Source organism: Pipistrellus kuhlii, unplaced genomic scaffold (genome assembly GCF_014108245.1).
Source record: "Pipistrellus kuhlii isolate mPipKuh1 unplaced genomic scaffold, mPipKuh1.p scaffold_m20_p_1, whole genome shotgun sequence".
Taxonomy (NCBI): domain Eukaryota; kingdom Metazoa; phylum Chordata; class Mammalia; order Chiroptera; family Vespertilionidae; genus Pipistrellus; species Pipistrellus kuhlii.
The window spans coordinates 1,944,502-1,968,461 of record NW_023425404.1 but is presented as its reverse complement, the minus strand read 5'-3'; the positions used below and the strand labels follow the sequence as shown (position 1 = coordinate 1,968,461).

Here is a 23,960-nt window from a genome sequence, read left to right as displayed (position 1 = left end):
GTGTCAGCCTGCAGACTGAAGGGTCCCAGGTCCAATTCCAGTTAAGGGAATATGCCCTGTTTGCAGGTTTGATCCCCAGTAGGGGGCATGCAGGACTCAGCCAATCAATAATACCCTCTCATAATTGATGTTTCTCTCTCCTTCTCCTTCCCTCTCTGAAATTAATAAAAGTATATTTTTAAAAAACACACACCAAAAGTAGCTATTCAAACATAAGAACTAGGAAGAATTCTAAGTTGTTCACCTAACAACTAATTTATTCTTACAAAGGTGACATTATTATATTAATTTAGAAGAACCACCTCTAATGAATGGTCAGAAAAGTTGTCTTTCTAAAGATACAACACAACCAGTGTCACCCTTGTCACCACTGTTTGTCATCAATAAGCATTTGTTGAGTACCTAGCTACTCATTGCCTTGTGCAGGGTGTCCCCCAAAGAGACTCATTCCCTGTCTTTTAGAGTTTCCAGCATAAGAACAAACATATGGGGAAATACATATAAGAAATATATTGGAAAGAATTAGAGGATTCTGAATGCACAGTGAGAGATGTATAACCTAACCACTGGCCATAGGTGACTGTGGTTAAGTGTTTTCTAAAGGTTGAAAGCAATATTATAATGCACCAAGAAGGGAAGGTTGGGATTGTATCCTTGAAGTTGCGTGTTAAATTAGATAGAGAAAGAGAAAGCTGGTATTTTCAGGTTGGGAATTGATCCTAATGGCAACACTGCTGCTGAAACTGGTGACATGAAGACCCATCAGAGCTTCGTGTGAGCCTTTGCAGTGTGAGGCCATTTGTGTCCAAGGATTAATTGAGATCTCAGCCTTCTGGGCATAAGCGTGGGCACTGAATCAGCCAGTGTATCTGTTAGGATGGTTTCTACTACAAGTGACAGAGAGCCCAGCCCAAGCGGGATCCAGTCCATTCTAGGACTCAAGAATAAATACATCAAGGACCGAGTATTTTTTTTCATTTTTTCCTTTATTTTTATTTTTGCTTTTTGAATTGTTTTATTTTTCAATTACAGACAGCATTCAGCATTATGTTAGTTTCAGGTGTACCTCATAGTAGTTAGACATTTAGATAACTTATGAAACCATCCCTCCGATAAGTCTAATACCCACCTGACACCATATATCATTATTAAAATTCATTTCTTTTTTTAAATCCTCCCCCAAGGATATTTTCCCCCATTTATTTTTAGAGAGAGTGGAAAAGAGGAAGGGAGAAAGAGAAAAAGAGAAAGAAACATCGATGTGAGAAATACATCAATTGGTTGACCTGGCAAGGATTAAACCTGAGGCCTAGGTATGTGCCCTTGACTGGGAATCAAATCTGAGACCCTTCAGTGCACAGGTCAGCATTGTAACCACTGAGCAGTAGGGCCCAGGGCTAATTCTTCATTTCTTGATTCTTCTCTGCATTGTTCTGTTGTAGGCATGTTCCTTCCTAGTAATTCTAAGATGCTGCCAATAGTTCCAGGGTTTCATCCTTCCAGATTCACAGACTGTAGGGAAAATAAAGCTAAATTTCCTAAGGCTCAAACAAAAGTCTTGCAGTTCAGTTGTCTTAGTCTTGATTGGCCTGTCTAAGGTCAGATACTCATCTTTTATTTAATCGTGGTGGGGAGTGGGATCCAACGTGCTGATTGGCTTAGTCTGGGTAATGTGCTTCATCCTGGAGCTCTGGAGTGAAGGTAATTATAAGGAATGGGAATGGAGCTGAGAGTGGTTTCCTAAACAAATTCAGGGTACTGTTGCCGCAACATGGCTCATCATGGATGCTGAGCAAATGGAAGAGGTAGAGAGGCAGGGCAGATGAAAATGGAAGAGGGGATACTAGTTGGGCGATTTTTGAAGTCTAGTAAAGAACTCATTGTGGTTTGGATAAAGAGAGTGGCATTGAGATGGAGAGGGGTTAACAGATTTTATTTATATTTTGTAGATGGAATCCACAGGGTTTGCTGATGCTATACCTGCCAAAGGTGATTAAAAAAAGGCGGTGTCTTAGAAATGACTCCTATGTTTGTGAATGGAACAACTTGGAAGAACAGTGGTACCAGTTTTTTGAGATAGGAAAACTAAAGGGTTTTACTTTGATTTTTTATTATTATTTTAGTCAACCTTGTTATTCTGGCTTGATGGGAACTTGCAAAGCCTGTCAGGTATCTGAATGGAAATTTCAACTTCTACCTTCACACTTGTTCTGTTAGGCCAACTTTGGATGATTTCCCAGGAATCTCCCACAGCATTTCAGGGTACTTTTAAAACACAATAAAAATAGAATAGAAATTAAAATAATTATTTTAAGGTCTTCAAAAGTTCATTGCAATCTAAATCCAAATGACCTCTCATTGGATTCGAAGCTCTCCTTCCCTGGTAGGTCAGGCAGGACCTGAGATGATGCAGACCAGCAGGGGGAAGGGAAGCTCATTTGTTCTTTCTCTCCTTGTTCAAATTCCTCCCCTGATTGCTTTGTGGCTTCTGGTTCTTCCAGAGGCAGGTGGCAGGCAGAGGTGACAAGGCAATGTAGCAGATTCCTTCTGTGGGTCTCTTCGTCACGTCTAGTATAATGTAGATTAAAACCTGTTTGTATTCCTATTGTTGTATAACAAACTATCTAAACTTACTGGTGGGAAACAAGCATTTTATTGTGCTCATAGATTCTGTGGTTTAGGACTTTAGGCAGGACTCAGCAAGGGTGCCTGGGGTTGTACCTGGAAAGATGTGAAGACTACAAATGTTGATGGGATGGAGAGTTGGAGAGCTATTGTAGAATCAGCTCGAGACATCTTTGTTCCTGTGATTGTCATCTGAGATCTTAGCTTGGCTGTTGGCTGAAACACCTACATATGAACTCTCCATGGGATCTCATGGCTTACTTTGGGCTTTCTCAGAGCATGACAGCTGTATTCCAAGAATGAATGTCTCAAAAGAGCCAGGACTTTTATGAAAGCTTGGAGGTCACATAATGTCACTACTGCCTTAATCACAGCCTGTTCAGATTCAATGAGACGGAGCACAGATATCACCTTCTTATGGGAGGAATAGCAGTTACATAGAGAGAAGAGATTATGGCCAGTTTGGGAAACATGTAGTCTACCATGAAGCTTAATCAGGAGACCATTTATGAGACTAATTGGCTTAAAGGACTCAATTACTTCTAAATTTTGAACATGTTCTGACATCAGGGTCTCTTTTATTTGTTAAAGGTCTTGACTGTTCTTGACCTCGCTTGTATTAGAGTTCGAAGGTTGACCCATTAGAACTGGTAAGCACTCATTCATTTAAGAAACACTGATGCAATTCTTACTCTGTGCAAGACCTGTGCTAATAGCTGTGGGGGGGAAATGAGATACCACAAGAAGTCAACAAACTCTAAGGAAGACCAGTACAGTTGATTTTCAATTAACTACACTCTAGAGAAGAAGAAGGACATTGACATCCCTAATTATAATTACAATAAAAGTACTCAACACAAAACACAAGGTGAGTTTAATGGAAATTTACTCAGTTAGAATTGTACTCCATGTTCAGAAATATATTTCTTATTCTATAGTTTTATCAAATTAATTATTATTATAACTGGCAATTATTAAGTACTTACTATAACCATTCAATATACTAATGTTACAAGTATGATATCATTTAATTTTCAGTGTAATCCAATGAAGTGGGTTACTGTGTCAATTTTATAGAGAAGGGAGAGATTAATAGAAAGGTTAAGTGAGCCAGGGTAGCATTTGTACCTGAGTCTTCTGCCCTCCCAGTGTATGTGTGCAAAGCTAGAACAAGACTCCAAGTTCTGGATTTTCTCTTTGGTGTTGTTTTCTACAGACTCCTGCTTCCTAATAGTGTTCAATGAATCATCAAGATCCTAAGGGGGTCTTGGGACCCAGTACAAAGATTAAGAGGGAGGCAAAGTTAATAGGATTCTGGACTCCTACTCTAAATTCCAGCAAAACTTCTCAATAGCTTTTGAGATATGTTACATTGTATATATTATACTGTATTTGATCATCTCTCTCTTCTTACCTCAACTTCCACCAATGCCCATTGCAATTTTGTTCTTTGGGTGAGGGGCTTCTCCAGGTACCACCCCAAGGCTTGGCCTTGGCCCTGAGCATTCCAAAGCCCATATGTCCTTGGAAGGTTGGCCATTTGAAAGCTGCATGGCCTTCGTGCGGTCCATGAGTTTGCGTTTGAGATTGTCTTCATTACACAGCCAGATGTTACTGGTGAAGACTGTGGTGATCTGGCTTCTGGATTCCTATAACTGATAGCCAGCTGAGCTCCCTCATTATTCATCAGCAAAATGGTATGGACACCTGCAATGTCAGCCTGGCTTAGCACCTAGTCAGAGCTTGGGGACACAGCACCCCTGGAGCTCCTGAACCTTTTACACCCAGATCCCCAAGTTTTCTTCTGCTGGACTTTGCCTGTGGCTTCACTGGGCATAAAGATTTGGTAGTCATCAACAAGTGGGTGGGATTTAAAACCATGGCCTAGAAGAGGTCACTCAGGGACAGAATATAAGTCCAATATTTATTAATTTTTAGATGAGGACTCCACAGAGGGAATTTAGGCACATCCAGAGAGAATGGAGGAACATCTTGAAAGTTCGGTATCATAGAAGTGTCAAGAGTGGGGGAGCATTTTAAGCAGGAGCAAGGCCTTCTGTGTGAAGTGCTGCTGAGTGGCCAAGTCAAACGTGACCATGATGGTGTTTTCTCTGCACTTGACAATGGGAGAGAGTAGAGATCCTTCGAAAAGCAGTTGGGTGGCCTCAACCAGTGTAGTCCTTCCTACATTTTGGCTGGTTGTGTCGAGTGGTTGGTGGCCATGCTTCTTCTGTCAACCTGGTTTTGGGTTGCCAGATAAAACACAAGACAAACAATTAAATGTGAAGTTTGGGGGTACAGGGAAATGTAAGTATGTCCCAAATATTGCATGGGACTTACTTATCTTAAAAAATGGTGGTTGTTGTTTAAATCTGAAATTCAAATTTAACTGGCTGTCCTTTTTTCTTTTTTTCTGAGTCTGGCAACCCACATTTCATTGTACACTTTAAAAATGGTAGAAATCGGAAACCCCGTCCAACCTGTAACTGTGAAATGCAACAACAAAATAGATCACAAACAAAAGAAATGGAGGACAAAAAGCGACTGGATTTAGAGTTCAAATCTACGCTTATAAGGTTTTTCAAGAATTTCCTAGAAAAGATGGATAAGGCCTATGAGGATATGAAAAGAGATCAACTAGAATTAATAAGGAGTCATCGAGAAATGATAAGGGATCAACAAGAAATAAAGAATACATTGTCTGAAATAAAAAATATTTTACAGAGTCCTAAAAACAGAAGGAAAGATCACAAGAATCAAGTCAAAGATTTGGAACATAAAGAGCCAGAAGACACTCCTCCACAGAAGCTAGAAGGCAAGAGAATCCAGAAAATTGAAGATAATGTAAGAAACCTCTGGGACAACTTCAAGCGAACCAACATCAGAATTATTGGGGTCCCAGAAGATGAGAGAGAGCAAGATATCGAAAACATACTGAAAGAAATAGTGGCAGAAAACTTCCCCCACCTGGTTAAAGAATTAGACTTACAAGTCCAGGAAGCGCACAGAACTCCAAACAAAAGGAATCCAAAGAGGACCACACCGAGACACATCATTATTAAAATTCCAAGAGCAAAAGACAAAGAGAGAATATTAAAAGAAGCAAGAGCAAAGAAGGTAGTAATCTATAAAGGAGCACCTATACGATTGTCAGCTGACTTCTCAACAGAAACCATGCAGGCCAGAAGGGAATGGCAAGAAATATTCAAGGTGATGAATAGCAAGAACCTACAGCCAAAAATAATCTACCCAGCAAAGCTATCACTCAGAATCGAAGGTCAGATAAAGAGTTTCACTAATAAAAAAAAGCTAAAGGAGTTCATCACCACCAAACCAGAATTATATGAATTGCTGAAGGGCGTTCTTTTAGAAGAGAAAGTAAACAAAGATAAAAATTATGAACAACAAATACGTAACTATCAACAAGTGAATCTAAAAACCAAGGAAATTAAAAAAATCTGAGGAACAATATTAACTATTGAATATAATAGAATCAGAGGTATGGAAGGGGAGTGAACTGACGATTCTTGGGGAAAAGGGGAGAGGGGGGCGTGGGAAGAGACTGAACATAAACTGTGCACCTATGGATGAGGACAATGGGGAGAGGGGAAAGGGCAGAGGGTGGGGTGGGAACCTGGTGGAGGAGAGCAATGGTGGGGGGGGGGGGGAAGGAACATTTGTAATAATATGAACAATAAAAACTTATTTTAAAAAATAAATAAATAAATAAAAATGGTAGAAATCATGGATTTTGTATTGTGTGAACTTTAGCACACTCACAAATCTCACAACTCTACCCTAACTAGACTGTCACATAGGCGACCACATGCTCTGCTTCTGGGTTGAGCCACTAGGGCCAGTAAGGAAGCCAACCTCAAGGGATGTTATTTCTGGGAATCACTAATGCTTCTATTCAGGTCCCGTCGGGCACCACACAGAGTGTGAAGCACATAGTAGGCACTTATCAAAAGCTAGTTTAATGGGAAAATTAGTGATACTTTCATGAAAAAGAGTTCCTCAGTACCTGTGACACACTACTTAGAGGACTCCATGGGATGGGCCTCAGGTGAAAGTTCTCAGGAAATTAAGTCATGTGGCACTGGTGGCTGTGCTGGGGGCACAGAGTGCTTACTCCAGGACATACCTATTTTAGCCCTGTGGCTCTGGATCAAATGGCTTTGCTGAATTCTGGACATCCGAGTTATAGCTTAAATGCAGCTGGCTTCAGAGAGGCCATTAAAAATCTTTGAAAGGCAGGGAACTCTTGGAAATGCCCACAAATTCCGAGACAGCCAGTCAGAGTCATTTGCTAGTTTAATCGGCTACAGCAATTTCTCTGCCTTACTTTGCCATAGCCACAAGACTATTTCCAATGACCCCTTCAAAGGCAATTTCAAAGCAATTAATTGAATCTGAAACGTAGGACAAATTACATACCAGCTAGGACTTCCTATGAAGATAATATTCCTTGGTTAAAACATGAGAAACCCAAAGGTTAGATTTAACTATCTATGAAAATAGTTTTGTTCTCTTGTGGTTTTTTTCCTGGAGCTTTGCTATCTACAAGAAGCTTGAATCCACAGTTAATGTTCATTTGCATGGCAAGAAAAACGCCATATTTGCTTTCTACACTGATTGATTGAGCCCTACTGTGTGCCAGTATTCAATATCTAATTTGTGTTTTGAGCAAATTAGATTTTCAAATAATGCCCCATGGTTCTTATAACTGGGCAGTTCCTTGAAAGGAATTCTGCTTATGGTGGCTGCTTAATTGTGACTACCCATCACATAGTGAGTTTGCCCAAGTAACAGATTTGGGTCTGAGGCTGATCATGTGGAAGAGGAATTTAAGCCTTGAAAATGAATGACAGTATACCCTTGCTTTGTGCGCTGTTTCTTGGTGAGCAGCTTAAGCACAGCAGTTTGGCAGTATCCATGGATCCATATAAGGAGCTATCTACTTTCTGAGATTTTGGAGGCATGCTTAGATCCTTAAGTGCTGGGTCTTTTCTGAAGGCATCCACCACCCCCATCCCACCCAATTCACCCAACTTTCCGTTCCTGGACAGTGGGTGTGCTGCTTCATCACTTTTGTGTCCCCTGGTGCCTGAAGCACAATAGATATTTGATGGACACTTGTCGAATCCATTCTGTGAACGTTTATTGAGCTTCTCTTGTAGGCTATACACTGGGTTTGGGACAAAGGGAGCATGTTCAAGGGGCATGCAGAAGAATTGACCTTCTAGCTGTAGGAATTACTAGTGAGAAAGGACTGTAGCTATTTGGAGGGTAGGGTGAGGTGTTGGTTTAGCCAGGTCTAGCCTATTGTACATTCAGCAGCTCTCTGGCGTGAACAATTCCCCTGCAGTTCTCCTGGCAGCACTGACTCTTGCCTTCATCCCACCCCCTCCTATCCCCCAGACCCAGGTGTCACTTGAAATACATGGAGCTGGTTTATGGAAGCATTCCTTCCTGCCTTTTGACATTCAACATTCACTTCCCCAATTTTTCAGTAAGTCTCTTGATTCCTTGAAGACGTCACTCATTAAAGCTATTGATAATGGTTTAAAAGCACTTCTCAGTCTTCAGAGAAATGGGCTGGTCCGTTTTCTGCAGCATTCTCTTCCCAGCCTCCAGAGGAACAATGTGGCATTCTTTTCCCTATTCGGTTCAGCGCTCACCGCACTGGCTGCCAGCCTGGGAGCTGCATTTGCAATAAATTGGAAATGCTGATGTCAGCAGCCATGATGCTGCATTAGAGGAGCCACCTTGGAGGGAATGATCCTGGAGGGCGATGCTAAAAGGCAAAGCTGTTTTCTAGGATATTCTGTACACACTGTTTTCTTTCTTAGATGGATCTCATTTTTTTGTGTGTGTGCAACTTAGTAGGCACAGCAAAGGAAGACCACCTAAAATAACATGTTTTCCCCCAACTGAGTTTTTTTTGTAGGAGGTTTGGATGGCTATGAAATGGCCCAGCAGTGCTGAGCGATGAAGCCACTGATACTGCTTGCTGAGCAGCATGCACTGGGGCATTGAGACTCGATCTCAGTGGCCTCAGGAGAAGGACTAAGCAAGGGTACACCTCATTCTATACCAACAGTTTGTTCTTAAAACAATAGACCTATAAGCCAAAGCCCATTTAATATGCACACAGAAATATCTGTTTAAACCAGTTCTGCAGAAAATTCTTGTGCAAAGTAAATATATAGTTTGCAGAGGGATTTCCACATATGATTTCAGGTTTGTTTATAGTAGACTCCACCTTAATATCTCCATGGCGTGTCCTGACTGCTGGCTCTGAGCAGGGACACAGGGCAGGCTTACAGCGTGGCATCCAGGGCAGTTGAGTAAGAACTGGATGAGGATTAACAACAATCCCCCTGGCTATTGGATTTCTCTGCTGCAGCCAGGATGAGACCCTGAGCAGAAAGAAAGAATAACAGTTTCCTGGAAAGGACAAAGGAAGTTGAGTCTGTTAGCTGGAGAGTGAAGTGTTGAGCACAGAATCTGAGCCGGGTGGGGAAGGAAGAAAGGGATTGACGTGCTGAGGGCAGGACAGAGGGCAAGTAACTGAGGGTGAGAGCAGGAAGGAGAGGATGATCAAGTCAAAGTGTTCTCCTTAGTGGGGCAGGTCAGAGGCGGGCCGTTTCTTGCAGTTTTGTGGCCACTGGAAGAGGAGGTGGTTGCAGTGGATGCTGGCAGTGTTCCCAGCTCTCGCTGATGGTTTTCCTGGACCTGGGCACCCGCCTCCAGAGTCTGTGAGCTTCCCCGAAGTGCCTCCCTCCAGCCTTGCAGTTCCTGGGTCTGCTAGCACCTCTTCCATGATGGTCCTGGCGATTATATTCCCAGGGGGGTCATTTGAAGTGACTGACTGGATAAAAGGATGAATGTTTAGCCCCCTTACTTCAAGGTGGGGTGAATTCAGAGACATAATGTGTGCTGCAGGGCTCCTCAAGAGCTCAGGCAGAGATGGGGCCTCACCTGGAATCACACCCTTGCATGGTTCCTACCCTTTACTTCCCTTTGTCCCCACTCCCTCCTGGCCTTCTCCCAGAAGCACTTCCTAGATAAATCACTTGCAAACCCATGCTGATTTCAGGATCTATCCACAGGTCTACTTAGGAATCTGATTTAAGACACTAGCTGAAGTGGAATGGAGATGCTGATAATGGTGATGAAATCAAGGCAATGGGAGTGCAGGTGTTGGATGGATTGTCCGTGGGGCAATCACCCAGGAGGAAAGCAGGATCTGGGTAGAAGGCTTCAGCAAATCTAGGAGAGAAGTGGGGTCTCCACCAGTAGCCACGAGGGAAAGGAGGAAGTGGAAGAGCCAGAGGGCTTGGGTCTCAAAAGAACAAGGAGTTTGACACAGAGTGTAGACTGTTGGTTTCCTGGAACAGATGGTCCTGGAGTTGGGGGTCAGGGAGACTGAACAACCTCTACCTGAATGCCACACGCAGAGGACAGTGCCCTTAGGGGAAGTCCAGATGTCAGGGAACAAAGTGGAGGAAGGCTCCCCGAAAAGGCGGAGGAAGTAGGGGTGCTCTTTGGTAACTGGGGGTCCTGAGATGTTTTGAAAAGGCTTGGGATGGGGAGAAAGGTTGCATTAGAGCAGAGGAAGCAGAAAGTGGAAAAGGGATCCAGGCTAAGGAGAAGGAGAAGAGTCCATAGGGGAGCTTACATTCTGTGGCTTCACTGGCCTAACACTTCTCTAAAGCATTGGTTCCTCCGGCTTCCAGGTGGATGGCAGCCTAGCAGCCTGGACTCAGTGTGGAGGTTGGTACTATACGCTGCACATAGTTGGCAAGTACCAGCTGAGTAAGCATGACACAGCAATTTCTAACTGCCTTCACCTCTCACTTCTATATATTTTATGCTCTGATAAATATGGAACTTTTAGAAAACCTTGTAACTTACTGCAGTACCTCTAGCTACTCTCACTATCATTAGGAGGGATGCAATAAACAGAGCTCCTATGGTTAAGGAATCAGACAATAGCCAAGTTTATGGACTTGATCATAGGAGCTGTCTCCCTAAGGGGATAACACATTTTTTAGTTTGGCTTTCTACTGTGGATCTTTTCAAAGAATTGGTTAGCTTGGTACGACCATGCATGCATTTGTGACTGCTGATATTGATGGGAGTTTGTTGTGGATGGAGGAAAGCATGGGGAGGCTGAGGTAAGGCTGAAGAAGCAAGCCTGGCCCTGAGTACATGGTATATGGGCAGCCATGTGCAGAGCCATAAGAGTAACTGTGAGGTTGAGGCAGGTGCGAGATTGGGATTTTAGAAGGATCACCTGCTCCAGCCTGCTTGTGGGGCATGCTATGTGTGGAGCCCAGTGAGGAGAGGTAACTGCTTTAGCAAGACCTGGGAAAGGCAAACCTCTCCCTGGAAGGAATGGGCCCTGACAGAAGGATGTACTGCACTTGGCTCCATGGTAAAGGAGATCTATTTGGGAGCTGCAGTTGCTTATATTAATTTTAATCCGAAAGGGATGGGGGTGGGGCTGTCTTTCCTTTTAAAAATGTTCTGATTAATTTAAGTTGAGAGGGAAAAATTTTAGGGCAAGAGACAAAATATGGTGTTCATGTAGCTTTGGGGACAAGGCAAAAGAACCCCAGCTGTGACTATGCACCTGTAGGCCTTGACCATGGAGTCAAGAAAAAATGGATCTGAGGTCTGTCGGGAGAACCATGAGGTAGGAAGCCCTGGATCCCAGAAGATGAGCAGTTCATTGGGAAACACCAGGGCTGTTCTGACCTGCTCAGCACGCATCAGGACTAACTCTGGTCCTGGGTGTTTTGTGCTCATGTGGGTGGATGAGGGTCCCTTTTGTTGTAGCCCTAATGGCATCCCAACTGGTTCAGGAGTTACCTTCAATATCCAACAATTCTGGAACAGACTTTCTTTTGAAGAGAGCTTCCTGGCAGCTAGGGGGAGAAAATGGTCCATGAGATCGCCATTAATGAGCAACAACATCATGCTGTGTGCCAGCAATCTCGCAGGCCAGGCCTTGTGAACGATACTGTAAATAGGGAGGTGGCATAAGAGCTACCCTCCCTGATGCCCAGAACACTACATCCTGCTTCTCCTGTGTGCGTTTCTCCCCTCTGCTGTTCCTTGAATGCTGCTCCTTTGAGCACTATCTTTTTGTATCTTCTCATTCTCCATCTCCCTCTGGACCAATTCACCCAGCTCTGTGGTTTTCACTTCACTTCTAATCTTATGGCTCTCAAACCCAGGCTCCAGCTAGATTGACCCCCCCACCCCTGAGTCCCAGTCCCTTATGCCTAATGTCTGCTGGATCTCTCCACTTGGGTGCGCTCCAGGAGCTGCAGACCTAAGTCTCCTGTCTCTTCTGTCTTGGAGAACACCATGCTCTTCCAAGCCAGGTGCCCAGACCCTGCCTTCAGTACACTTCTCATGGAGGCTTTCCAGCCCTTGTCTCTGACCTCTCCTCACCTCTTCTGTTACTGCCTAAGTTGAGGCCCAAATCTTAAGATCCTCATTCTCTGGGCCCTTGTACTGGTGAAGGACTCTGACTGTGTGCCAAGCATAAATACAAGAGATTTGGGGGAGGTCAAGAGAAACCATTTGCTTATTAGTCCTAAGAAGAAAGTCCCTGGTCCTTTGAGCCCCAGATGAACCAGCAACCTTTGTATTCTCCCCAGGATGGGTGGATGTTCCCCCCAGGGATATGGTGCAAGGAGGGGGCAGGGCTTCAGCCTGTGGGGTCCTCAACTCCAAATCATGCCATTTGGTCCTGGTCAGAAGGACCCCAGGAAAGCAAACTGGAGGGGAATTCTGCCTGGTTGGTCTGGGAAAGTGACTCATCGAGGATGATTCATGCCCTTCAATAGATTTTTTTTTTCCAACCTAAGGAATATTTTGTATCCATGGGTAAAACATAATCTTCTAGCCCTTTGTGAAGAGAACAAGAAAGCTCAGAGTGTTTGGAGCACCGGGAAGTGAATTACTTCTCTGTCTCCTTTCTGGTCTTCCCTAGCAATTAACAATGGAACCGTGAAGAGCTCCACTTGGACTATTGACTTTCTGAGAACTTGACACCTTGGCTCAGCATATCTGTCTGTGGAATAAAATAAAAATAAAAAATCAAACACAATAGTACCAGAATGCTCATATCTTCAGACTCAGAGCCCTCTGCAGTTACATGTTCTTTGGAGCAGGTGTGTGAACTTGATATCCTAAATGCCAGTTCCAGGCAGATGAATGGAGCGATGGGTGAATGGATTCAGGAGTGGAACAAATTAGAACTAGGAGCCTTCCAGATGTAGGCACTATGCTACGTTCCACACTGAGACACAGAGAAAGCATAGAGGAAGAGCATTGATCCCACTGAGAGTGGGAGAGGGCAGTCAGGGAAGAGATGGTGACATAGGAAGTGAGGTTTAAAGTATGAGGAGGAGTTGGCAGCTAAAGAATGGGGAGGGAAAAGGAATCTAGGAAATAAGACCCACTCCTCTGGGACCTGGGTGCTGCCGGGTTTGGCTGGGGCGAAGGTTGAGAGTGAGGGCGTGGCAGCGGTAGAGGCTAGGGAGACAGGCAGGCGCCAGGGTCTGGAAGGGAGTCTGGTGCAAGCCACGGAGCCAGCACTTACTCTGAATCTCCGTGGTGCCTTCAGGGGAGCTTAAGGACCAAGTGGATGTGATCAGATTCACACCTGAAAGATTGTCGCCTGGCTGCGTTGTGGAGGATGGACTTAAAGGAGGTTGTCTCGGTGATTCAGGTGAGACCAGGGTCCGAACAGATGTGAACCAAGGAGGCAGCATATTCTCAGCTCCCCCTTCCTCCCCTCTCAGCCTCATTTCCTCTCCTCTTGGCTAGCTATCTCTGAAGCTTCCCAGAAATTTCCTGATACCTTGGTCTTTTCCGTCTGGAAACAAAGCCTGGGGTCATAGGGAGGGTGAAGAGAAAGCAGTGATGAACCCCAGGCGGAGAGCCTTTTTGGGGGTGGCATCTGGGGGCTGGTAAGAGGACATGGCTTGCTCATTTACTGTATGAAGACTGAGCTGCCACTGAAGTCTTACCAGGACCAGCTCGATCACCTTGAAGAAACAGCTGCGCCCTGGAAACAGGAAAAACAAGGTTTAGAGTCAGAGGGAGCACAGGCGTTCTTTCTGCTCTTCGCAGAGGCAGGTCGTGGCTGACACCAGGTGCTGTGTCAGCACAGGCAGGTGGGGCTGGAATTGTCTGCTCCTCATTGCTCCTTTCCTCCTCCCAACACACACACACACACACACACACACACACACACACACACACACACACGCTTCCACACCAGGCCCAGCACCAGCCCAGGCCCTGGGCAGTCTTTGGGGATTCCAGGCACAGCCGTAACCTGGGGCTCTGTGAAAGCTGGAGCTGCCTTGTAGGTGGCCCTGGTACAATTTCAGGCCTGAGGGGGCCTGTGGGGGCAGGAGGGGGGGATGAAGGCAGGTGTTCTCTGCCTCTTTCTGCTGTGTTGTGGTCACAGTTGTACTCTGCCTGGGTCAATAGGCAGAGTCGCGTTGCCGGGAGACAGTGGCACCTCTGAAGTGGCTGCATTTCAGGTTTCCAAGAGACCCTGTGCCTGTGGGTGATATTTGTTCCGGGTGGAGTGGGAGGAGTGGAGGCACTCGGGGTGCAGTGTCTGAAGACGGATCCAGGTTGTGATATGCTAGTCAGTGTCCCCTTCTGCCAAAGGGAGATAGATAATGACCACCACCCTTTTGGGAAGGTAAACTAGGTTCCCACATGAGATCTTTGTTAACTCTCCCACCAACTCCGAAGGCAGGGATGCGTTTATTTACTTATATATCCCCAGCACCAGACCTGTTGCCCAGCAAACTCAAATGTTTGTTGATTGAATGCATGCATGAATAATGCAGAGAAGTATACAGGACATGGGAAACCCTGAATCATGTAAAATTACTAAGAACTCATTCAACCATGAAGAAGTGGATCTCCACATGAGCCCTCCTATCTACCCATATTTAGGTAAAAATGAATGGGCTAATATTTGTGAGGAAGCGTTTTAAAATGAGCATCAACAGAGGGATATGTCTTCCAGCTCTTCCTCTCTTGTCAGTTGGAGTCATGGGCAGCATAGGCTGTGACTGATGTGACCTACCAGCTATTGATTCATTAAATGGGCAAACCTCCATCACCTCCAGGAAACTACAGTGGTCAATCTCATAGACGAGGAAATATATTCAGAGACAACCTTTCTGAGTTTTGGGTAAAGGGGCCCTTTCCACCTGGAATTTCTTTGTTTCCTAGTTTTCTGTATCTATGCTTCATAGAAGAGTTGATTTGGAAGTCAGATTCCTCTCATTTTAATCATGGCCCCACCACTCTCGCCCCTCGTAGCCTCAGTCGAGTCATTGAACCTCACTGGGTCTCCATTTCTTCATCTGTGAAGTAGGGGTGGGTAGTGGCGATGAGAAAGCATATGCCTTGCAGGTCTCCAACACCCATAGGGAGCAAGAGGGAGCGAGGGAGCATAATTGACCAAGAGCTTGAGCTGCTGCTGTGGAACCCATGGTGGGCTTGCCCTGTGGGCACATTTCCCGAGGGCTGCTCCCAGCCGGGACTGAGTGCTGCAGGGCCCTAAGGCGAGTGTCTTCAGGGAAGACACAGGACCCCTCACATGGCCAACTTTGGCTCAAAAACTCTTCAATTGCCATGCTGAATCTCCCCGAGGCTGCAGGAGCTCTTGAATGTTCTTATCCATCCTTCCTCCCTCTCTCCTTTACTGAGGACCAGATTCACAGTGTGTCTGCTGGCTACGCTAGCCCCAAAAGGATTCCCATTTTCTCTCACACATGCATTTCCCCTAATAAAATCCATGCATAAAATTCCGTCTTGGTGCCTGCTTCTGGGAAGACCTGGAATCACACGGGGCGATCATACCTCATGCTGAGGACCAAATGCAACAATGAAAGAAAAGGGTTTATAAGAGTGACGGGCACAAAGAAAGTGATAGGATATCCTGTTACCTTCATCATCACATGGCCATTTTGCTTCTTTGCTGGCTTCAGGCACAGCAAGCTCAAGCAGCATTCAAGGTCACATGGCAACTTTGTGTTAGAGTGAGAGCCATTATGGCTCCTGAGAAGAAGAAATGGATTAATCAAAACACTCTTTAAAAATGTGTCAAATTAAAGTAAAAGACACAAACCAAGTGCCTTGTCAGCCAATGAAATGTGCAGCCAACTTTGCTAAGGCATCCAACTCCATTTTTCAGTCCATTACACAAAAGATTTGTAATATGTATATGGAGGTTTCTGCCAGTGCCCCTGGTGTCTATAAATATACAGTCAAGCCTTATTTCTCGAACATCTCCCATCTCAAACAATTCGATTTTTAAAAAATATATATATATTTTATTGATTTTTTTACAGAGAGGAAGGAAGAGGGATAGAGAGCTAGAAACATTGAACAGCTGCCTCCTGCATACCCCCTACCGGGGATGTGCCCACAACCAATGTACATGCCCTTGACAAGAATCGAACCTGGGACTTTTCAGTCCATAGACCAACACTCTATCCACTGAGCAAACTGGTTTCGGCAAACAATTTGATTTTTTACCAAGTTGTTCACAGAAAAAAATGTCTTCCTTGTTGATCAAAACTTCAGTTTTCCACCTGACAGCCCTTTCATGCTGATACCCCAACATGACAAAAAGCTTCTCCAAGGCAACAAGCAAAGGAGAGAATGCTTTTGTTGCTCATGAAATTGAGGAATAGCACAATTTTAAAACACAAAGAGGCCAGCAAGAGTGCTAATGTTGCTAAGGGTGTGAAAGTGCTCACAAAATAGCAATGGTTGGCAATTGAATAAGTGGAAAAACTGTTGTTTGGATAAAGGAAAAGCAGTTAGCTGATGATAGCATTTTGTAGGCAGTGATATATGAAAAATTCCTTTAAAGCTCATAGGGAGGTAGCTCTACAAATTTAAGAAAATAAATATTTATTTATAAATTAAGCAGTACATTAGACATGTGCTGTGACAGGGAATCATTTGGAGGTCTAGAGCAGATTAATTCAATTTACATTATTTCTAATAGGCAAAAATTTAGGACAAATCACTTCTAGAACAGTTAAGTTCAAGAAATGAAGTGCTGCAGTCATTAAACCAGGGCACCTCATTTGCTGTTCCTGAGAACCCTGTGGAGGTGACGAAGAATTGGCCATTATTATTCCTATCTTGCAGATAAGAAAATAGAAACTAAGAGGTGGTTTCAAGGTCACCCAGATACTCACAGGTTTGGGACCAGAACTCTGGTTTTTGCTCCTAATGCTTTGGAAACTCAGGGTTTGGTGGATTCTGTTCTAACTCTGTTCCAAGGGACAGCTTTTTAGCAAACTGGTACCATGAACTGGCCTGGAAAGACCTTTCTCAACCCCACTTCTACCCAGCTTCGGGGTCCTAGAAACTCTGGAATAATCCATGCGGGAGTCAGTAAAGGGGACCCAGCAGCTGGCCTCCATGCTCAGGCCCATCATTTCACACCCAGTGGGGCTCCATCCTGATAGTTGCTACCTAAGGCTGTTGACTGTGTTCCTTAAGTAGATTGTCTCCACCCCCACACTGTGAGGGACAGAGACTTAGCCCCACTGCCATACAGCTCCTCATGCCCATGCAATACTAAATGAATGCTTGTTACGGAAGATGGTGGTGATTCTTGAATCTCTCAATCAGATATTCAAGAATTGTGTAGTGTTCATGTAACTTAGAAGGAAATGTAACATGTAATGACTTTATTTGATTGAATAATATATATATATATATAAGCCTAAGCTGGTAGTTACGACACACACTGACCACCAGGGGGAAAGATGCTCATTGCAGGAGCAGAAACCACAGGCATGGAGCAGACTGATGAATCTCAGAAAGAAGGTGGGAGAAGGGGAGGCTGAGAAGAGATTAACCAAAGATCTTATATGCATACTAGAGGCCCAGTGAATGGATTCATGCACCGGTGGGGTTCTTTGGCCTGACCTGCAGGAATTCGGCCAAAACTGCCTCTCCAACATCCCCCAAGGAGTCCTGGATTGCAAGAGAGTACAATGGCCAGGCCAAGGGACCTCACCAGTGCACAAATTCATGCACCAGGCCTCTAGTATATAATAAAGGCAGTTGTTCAGGTTGGTTTCCAAAGAGAAGAGTAGATTTTGAGGCTCTGGGAGAAAAGGCTGATGTACGAACCTAGATTCCCTGAGGCAGTAATACTTCCAGCCAGGAATTGTCAGGGTCACTGGTGTTTCCCAAGGAAGAAACTGAGCAGTTTAGCTCTCAGGAGTGAGGTCGTTTGCAGCACTTAGGTAATGAGGTTTGTCATCTCTTAATACCTTATTTACATAAAGGTCAGGCTGCACCATGACAGAGACCATAGTAAGCATTAGTACAATAAAGGGAGGACAAACCCAAAGGGAAATGGCTGTTTTCTGAAATAGCACTGTGTGTGCAATACCACCCTCAACTTCTTGCCATTTCAGAAAAAACCCTAGCTTCACACATTATATCCAAGGTAATGAGATTGCTCTCACAGAGATAAGGGACCTTGGAGAATTCCATGTGTGAAAACCAAGGGAAATTTTCTTTTCAGTGGCTTCTTATTAGAGGAAAATAGAAGAAAACTTTTATTATTAATAGGTCATGATTGATTACAGCTGAGTCATCACATTATCTGTTGAGAGGTATGTTTAGGAGGCATTTTAGTATTCTTATATTCTTCAGGAAACCAAGTTAATTGGCATTAATATCACCCATTGCTTCCTTCTTTCACTATGGAAGCAATGGGTGATATTGCTTTTTTTTTCTTTGCTTTTAGTAATCTTCAGAAACCAAACTTTCTTGACTGTGTCTCATTTTTTTAAAATATATTTTATTGATTTTTTTTTTACAGAGAGGAAGGGAGAGGGATAGAGAATTAGAAACATTGATGAAAGAGAAACATCAATCAGCCTTCTGCACACCCCCCACTGGGGATGTGCCCGCAACCAAGGTACATGCCCTTGACCGGAATCGAACCTGGGACCCCTCAGTCCGCAGGCCAACACTCTATCCACTGAGCCAAACCGGTCAGGGCAACTGTGTCTTATTTTTGCCTCATCACCCTTGCAGCCAGCTCACCCTTCTTTTGTTTGTTTTTTGACCACAGCCCTGGCTAACAATGACTGTTAAACTTGCTAGTCATTCACCTTCTCTCTGCTTTTTAGTATCAGCAAGCCCTTAGTTCATGGTCAGAGTAGCTGGGTATCCATCTCTCATTTATTTCCTATCCACGTGGAACAATGTCTGTTTTTCCAATATGGTGATTTGCTGTGTATCTTACATATTGTTTGAACAAGGAGAGAGGAGATGAATAATAATGGGGACCTGGCTCCAAATTTGGACTCTTGTAGAAAAATAGAAGCATTTCAAATGCAATTAATAACTTTAAAAAGCAAAACAACAAAAAAAACTAATACTGATCACATTCCCTAAATGCGTCTTGGTGAGCCATACGTCTCATGCTTGAAAGCTGGCATGAGGAAGACATCTGTGCTTAATCTCTGAGCAGTTTTGTGTTCTGTGTTTATAAACAAACTCTCTTTTCCTCTCCTCCCCCTGTTTCCCAGTGGCCGTTCCCGCAGCAGCGCCCCCAGTGTGCCAGCCCAAGGGTGCCACTAACGGGCACTACCCGGCCCCACGCCTGTCCATCTCCTCCCGAGCCACAGTGGTAGCCAGGATGGAAGGCGCCCCCCAGGGGGGCCTGCAGACCGTCATGAAGTGGAAAACCGTGGTTGCCATCTTCGTGGTGGTGGTGGTCTACCTTGTCACGGGTGGTCTCGTCTTCCGGGCTCTGGAGCAGCCCTTTGAGAGCAGCCAGAAGAATACCATCGCCTTGGAAAAAGCAGAGTTCCTGCGGGACCACGTCTGCGTGAGCCCACAGGAGCTGGAGACATTGATCCAGGTGAGCAGGGCGGGAATCAACCAGAGCCACCTGTGGGGACAGAGGACAGCACCGATCTTGTCTTTCTGGTTCTGGGATGACCTGCCTTTGGTTATGATGCTCCTCATGGTCGGAGAGGACCTCTCTGGGGAGGTGACATTTGAGCCGAGACCTCAAAGAAACCAGAGAATAAGACATGTGACAATGTGGGGGCAGAGGAGCTATACACAGTGGTCCTGATGTAGGAGCAGGCTGTGACCTGCACCACCTGCTTTTGGATGTGGTGATCAGAAGCAACAGCAGGCAAAAAAGGCTGTGGGTTTCCAAATTCAAGTCCACCCATGTGCGCTGATTAACTTCCTGGTTCTGAAGTCCACGTGAGATGCTGGGGTAAGAGTGTGCCCTAAGAGCCAAAGAAAGAAGGCATTTTATTTTATTTTATTTTATTTTATTTTATTTTATTTTATTTTATTTTATTTTTTGAAAACAAAAAAATTAATTGAATTTATTGGGGTGATATTAGTTAATAAAATTATATAGGTTTCAGGTATACAGTTCTATAATAATTCATCTGTATATCATATTGTTTGTTCACCACTCCAAGTCAAGTCTCCTTCCATCACTGTTTATCCCCCCATACCCTCTTCTACCTCCCCCACCCTTTTCCCTCTGGTAATCCCCATACTATTGCCTGTGTCTTTGAGTTGTTTGTTTTTTGGCTTAATCCCTTCACCTTTTTCACCCCACACTCCCCTTCCCCCCTGATAGCGGCCAGACTGTTCTCTATGAGTCTGTTTCTGTTTTGTTTGTTAGTTTATTTTGTTCATCAGATTCCACATGTGCATGAAATCATGTGGTATTTGTCTTTCTCTGACGAGCTTGTTACACTTAGCACAATACTCTTTCCTGGTCCCTCCATGCTATCTGAAAGGGTAAGATTTTCTTCTTTTTTATAGCTGAGTAGCATTCTGTGTGTAAATATACCACAGCTTTTTATCCATTTATCTACTGATGGGCACTTGGGCTGCTTCCAAATCTTGGCTATTGTAAATAACACTGCAATGAACATACAGGTGTATATCCTATATAATAAAAGGTTAATATGCAAATTGACCAAACAGCAGAACAACTGGTCGCTATGATGTGCACTGACCACCAGGGGGGCATACACTCAGTGCAGGAGCTGCCCCCTGATGGGCAGTGCGCTCCCACAGGGGAACGAACCTAAGCTGACAGTCAGACATCCCCTGAGGGTTCCTGGACTATGAGAGGGTGCAGGCCGGGCTAAGGGCTCCCCCGCTTCCTGAGTGCAAAAACCTCATGCACTGGACCTCTAGTATTCTAATAAAGAAGGAGTTTTGAACAAGCTGGTATGCTTTAACCTGTCAAGATCAATGAAGATGGAGCAAAGAATAAAACCACCAGATGTGGAGCAACCGTTTTGGTGGATTTATGGGGATGAAAAGTTAAGAATATCAGTAATAATCAAGGTTTCTGTTTGTGGACACTTTCTGTATGCTAAGGTCCTTGCATACACTGGATATTAATGGGAAAAAAGTTGGCAAAGAGAGAACTGAGTCCCAGCAGGAGGAAATGAAAATGGTTGGGAGCCCAGCTTGGAGGTGAGGGAGGTTGGCTACTTCTGAGGCTGAAAATTGGTTTCCTCTCCTACACACCTTCCTGAACCATGAGGAGTTGGTCATGGTGGAAGGTGGTGACCTTCCAGTCAGAGTCTGGCCAGGCAGAGTCTCATTTTTCTGGAGTGTCTAAAGTTTGGAAAGCACAGGGACTTAAAGGACAGCTTCCATGATTCCTTCTGGCTCTGCATTTCCCTCTGGATTATCTGCATTAAATTCTAATGGCTACTACAATTCAAGATTCTGCAGGATTTGAAAATCTGGGCTGGCTTATTATTTATCCATTTCAAATTGCATTGATAGGAGTGGAATTCTGAGGTCACTATAACCTGACATCTTCATAGTAATGGTATTCTTTTAAATTAGTTTTCATGATCTGACCTGACTCTTAAATAAATAAAAATACATATTTTCCACCTGGGAGTAATATGATATTATACATATGCCCTATAATTTTTTTATTATTTTTTAAAATATATTTTATTGATTTTACAGAGAGGAAGAGAGAGGGATAGAGTTAGCAACATCAATGAGAGAGAATCATCGATCAGCTGCCTCTTACACACCCCCACCGGATGCGCCCGCAACTAAGGTACATGCCCTTGACCAGAATCGAACTTGAGACCTTTCAGTCCACAGGCCAACGCTCTATCCACTGAGCCAAACTGGTTTCGGCTCTGCCCTATAATTTTTATGTAAAATAAGTAAGTAAATAAATAAATAAATAAATAAATAAATAAAACTTTTAAATGCTAACATTCAAAGGTAATGTTTAGTATCACTCATTCTTAGATGGTGTTCTCTGTCTTTTTTTTTTTTTTTTTTTTTTTTTTTTTTTTTTTTTTCATGAGAAAATGTTACCAAATGTAGTGGTGACAGCATGTTCCCGATTTAAGGCCTGGGGTGCAATAGGAATGGAGGAAATAATCATGAAATAGTTTCAACTAACAAGGCAACTCCATGTTGTTGTAATATGTGGTGAGATCCTTTTTACTTAGTTACAATACATATAATAACCTAAATGGTGGTTATGAATTGAATATTCATGCTTGAATATTTCATTCTTAGTGAGATATTGAGGAAAAGGATGATGTCTATCTTTGAATCCATGTATAGCCTATTCCTTGCTTTGCATCTAAGTATCAACCAATAGAGAAATGCTTTTGGAATGAGATATCACACTAAATCTATAACAATGGTGATGCTGCTAGATAAATGAGCTTATTCATGCATTTGTTTATTATTTCAGGATTAATTCTTTGGCTCTATCCTTTAAGAAAAGGCTCAGAGGCCAGAATGAAGGACAGGACAGGGGAGTGTAGAGATTCTAATTCTGGTGCTGCCAATTAAGACTCATCCCAGGTTTTGAGCTGAGGGGTTTCTCTGTGAAACAAGGTGTGTGTGTGTGTGTGTGTGTGTGTGTGTGTGTGTGTGTGTGTGTCTTTAAGATCATTTTTATGACAAGTATAAAAGCTACCTTTTATTAAGTACCTGTCATGAGTTAGGCCCCTTATACCCATTATGTTATTTAATCTTTCCAACAACCCTCTAAGTTGGTATTACAATGCCCATTTTACAGATGAGGAAACTGGTGCTAAAAGAGGTTGGATAACTTTTCAATGGTCAATGGGGCAGAGCCAATATTAAAGTGAGGTCTGTCTGATTCTACCTTGCCTCTCCTGGCGAGTCTATGAGCCCTTAAGTAGGTCTTGGTTAAACGTAAGTTCCACTCTTTCTTAAACATTTGTTTTAGGTGAAATATTTTATAGAATTTTATCAGAGTCAAGAAACATTGGAGTTCCTTGCTCTATAACAGAAATGTTTCTCTGTTTCTTTACTCTATACTATAGCCTTTGAGTGTCAGTCCTGGGTAGGGGAATTTTAAGATCTCCATTTGCTGTGACTGAAGGATTTATACTCATGTTTCTCTCTAGTTTTTGTAGGCTAAGTAGGTTTAAATGCTGAGCCTGTATAAATCAAGAAGCAAACATTATGGTTTGCCTTTCGCTTCTTCATTGGATGAAATTGTCCACTCTTACAGACCAGGCAGGTAGCATTCTCTCATGTTATTCCTCTGAGCAGTACTGACATGATGTTCATAAGAAACAGTATCTGGGAGGTTTTTCAGTGAGGTGTTTCCTAAGCTGGAAAATATTATTGTATCTCTTAAAGTTCTGAAAGAAGTGACTGATATGTCAAAAATTAAATTGATGGTATTTATCTGATAATACCAATATTCTTGTCTGGATTGATTGATCTCTGCATAAAGCTAAGCTGGAAGGTGTTATTAAGGCTATTAATAATGAATACAGAGTATCCAGAATAGCATAAACCCAAGAAATTGCTAGATAGCTTAGAAGAGTCATTGCTGGGGAGCAATTTTCCAATGAATTGAACTACTTTATGGGGTACCATGGGACTCTGGAAGAGACTGACAGGTCATTGTCTCTGAAAGGTGAAGAAAGATGGATTGTTGTAGTGGAAGAGACCATCTCATTTGTTTGTTTGTTTGTTTGTTCTTTCAATCATTCATTCGTGTACTCCTTAAATTGCTATTGAGCTTCTGTGGTATTAAGTGACATGCTACCCTGTTTCCCCGAAAATAAGACAGTGTCTTATATTAATTTTTTTCCCAAATATGCACTAGATCTTATTTTCAGGGGATGTCTTATTTTTCCATGCATTAGGTCTTATTTTCAGAGGATGTCTTATTTTCGGGGAAACACGGTAGTTATTGGAGTTGGAAAAGATGA

The 23,960-nt window shown here is 43.5% G+C and overlaps 1 protein-coding gene across 4 annotated transcripts in view; it reads left to right on the top strand.

Annotated features, from left to right (window-relative positions):
* The window catches only part of KCNK10 (potassium two pore domain channel subfamily K member 10), a 110,308-nt gene that overhangs the window by 24,545 nt on the left and 61,803 nt on the right, over positions 1-23,960 (top strand). For 3 of the 4 annotated variants that reach the window (XM_036429665.2, XM_045574990.1, XM_036429653.2), the window contains exon 2: positions 19,257-19,591. In XM_036429665.2, the coding sequence (XP_036285558.1) occupies positions 19,257-19,591 (335 nt within the window). Of the gene's footprint in view, positions 1-13,140; positions 13,379-19,256; positions 19,592-23,960 lie in introns of those variants that run through there. The other variant, XM_036429686.2, reaches the window with a different exon arrangement.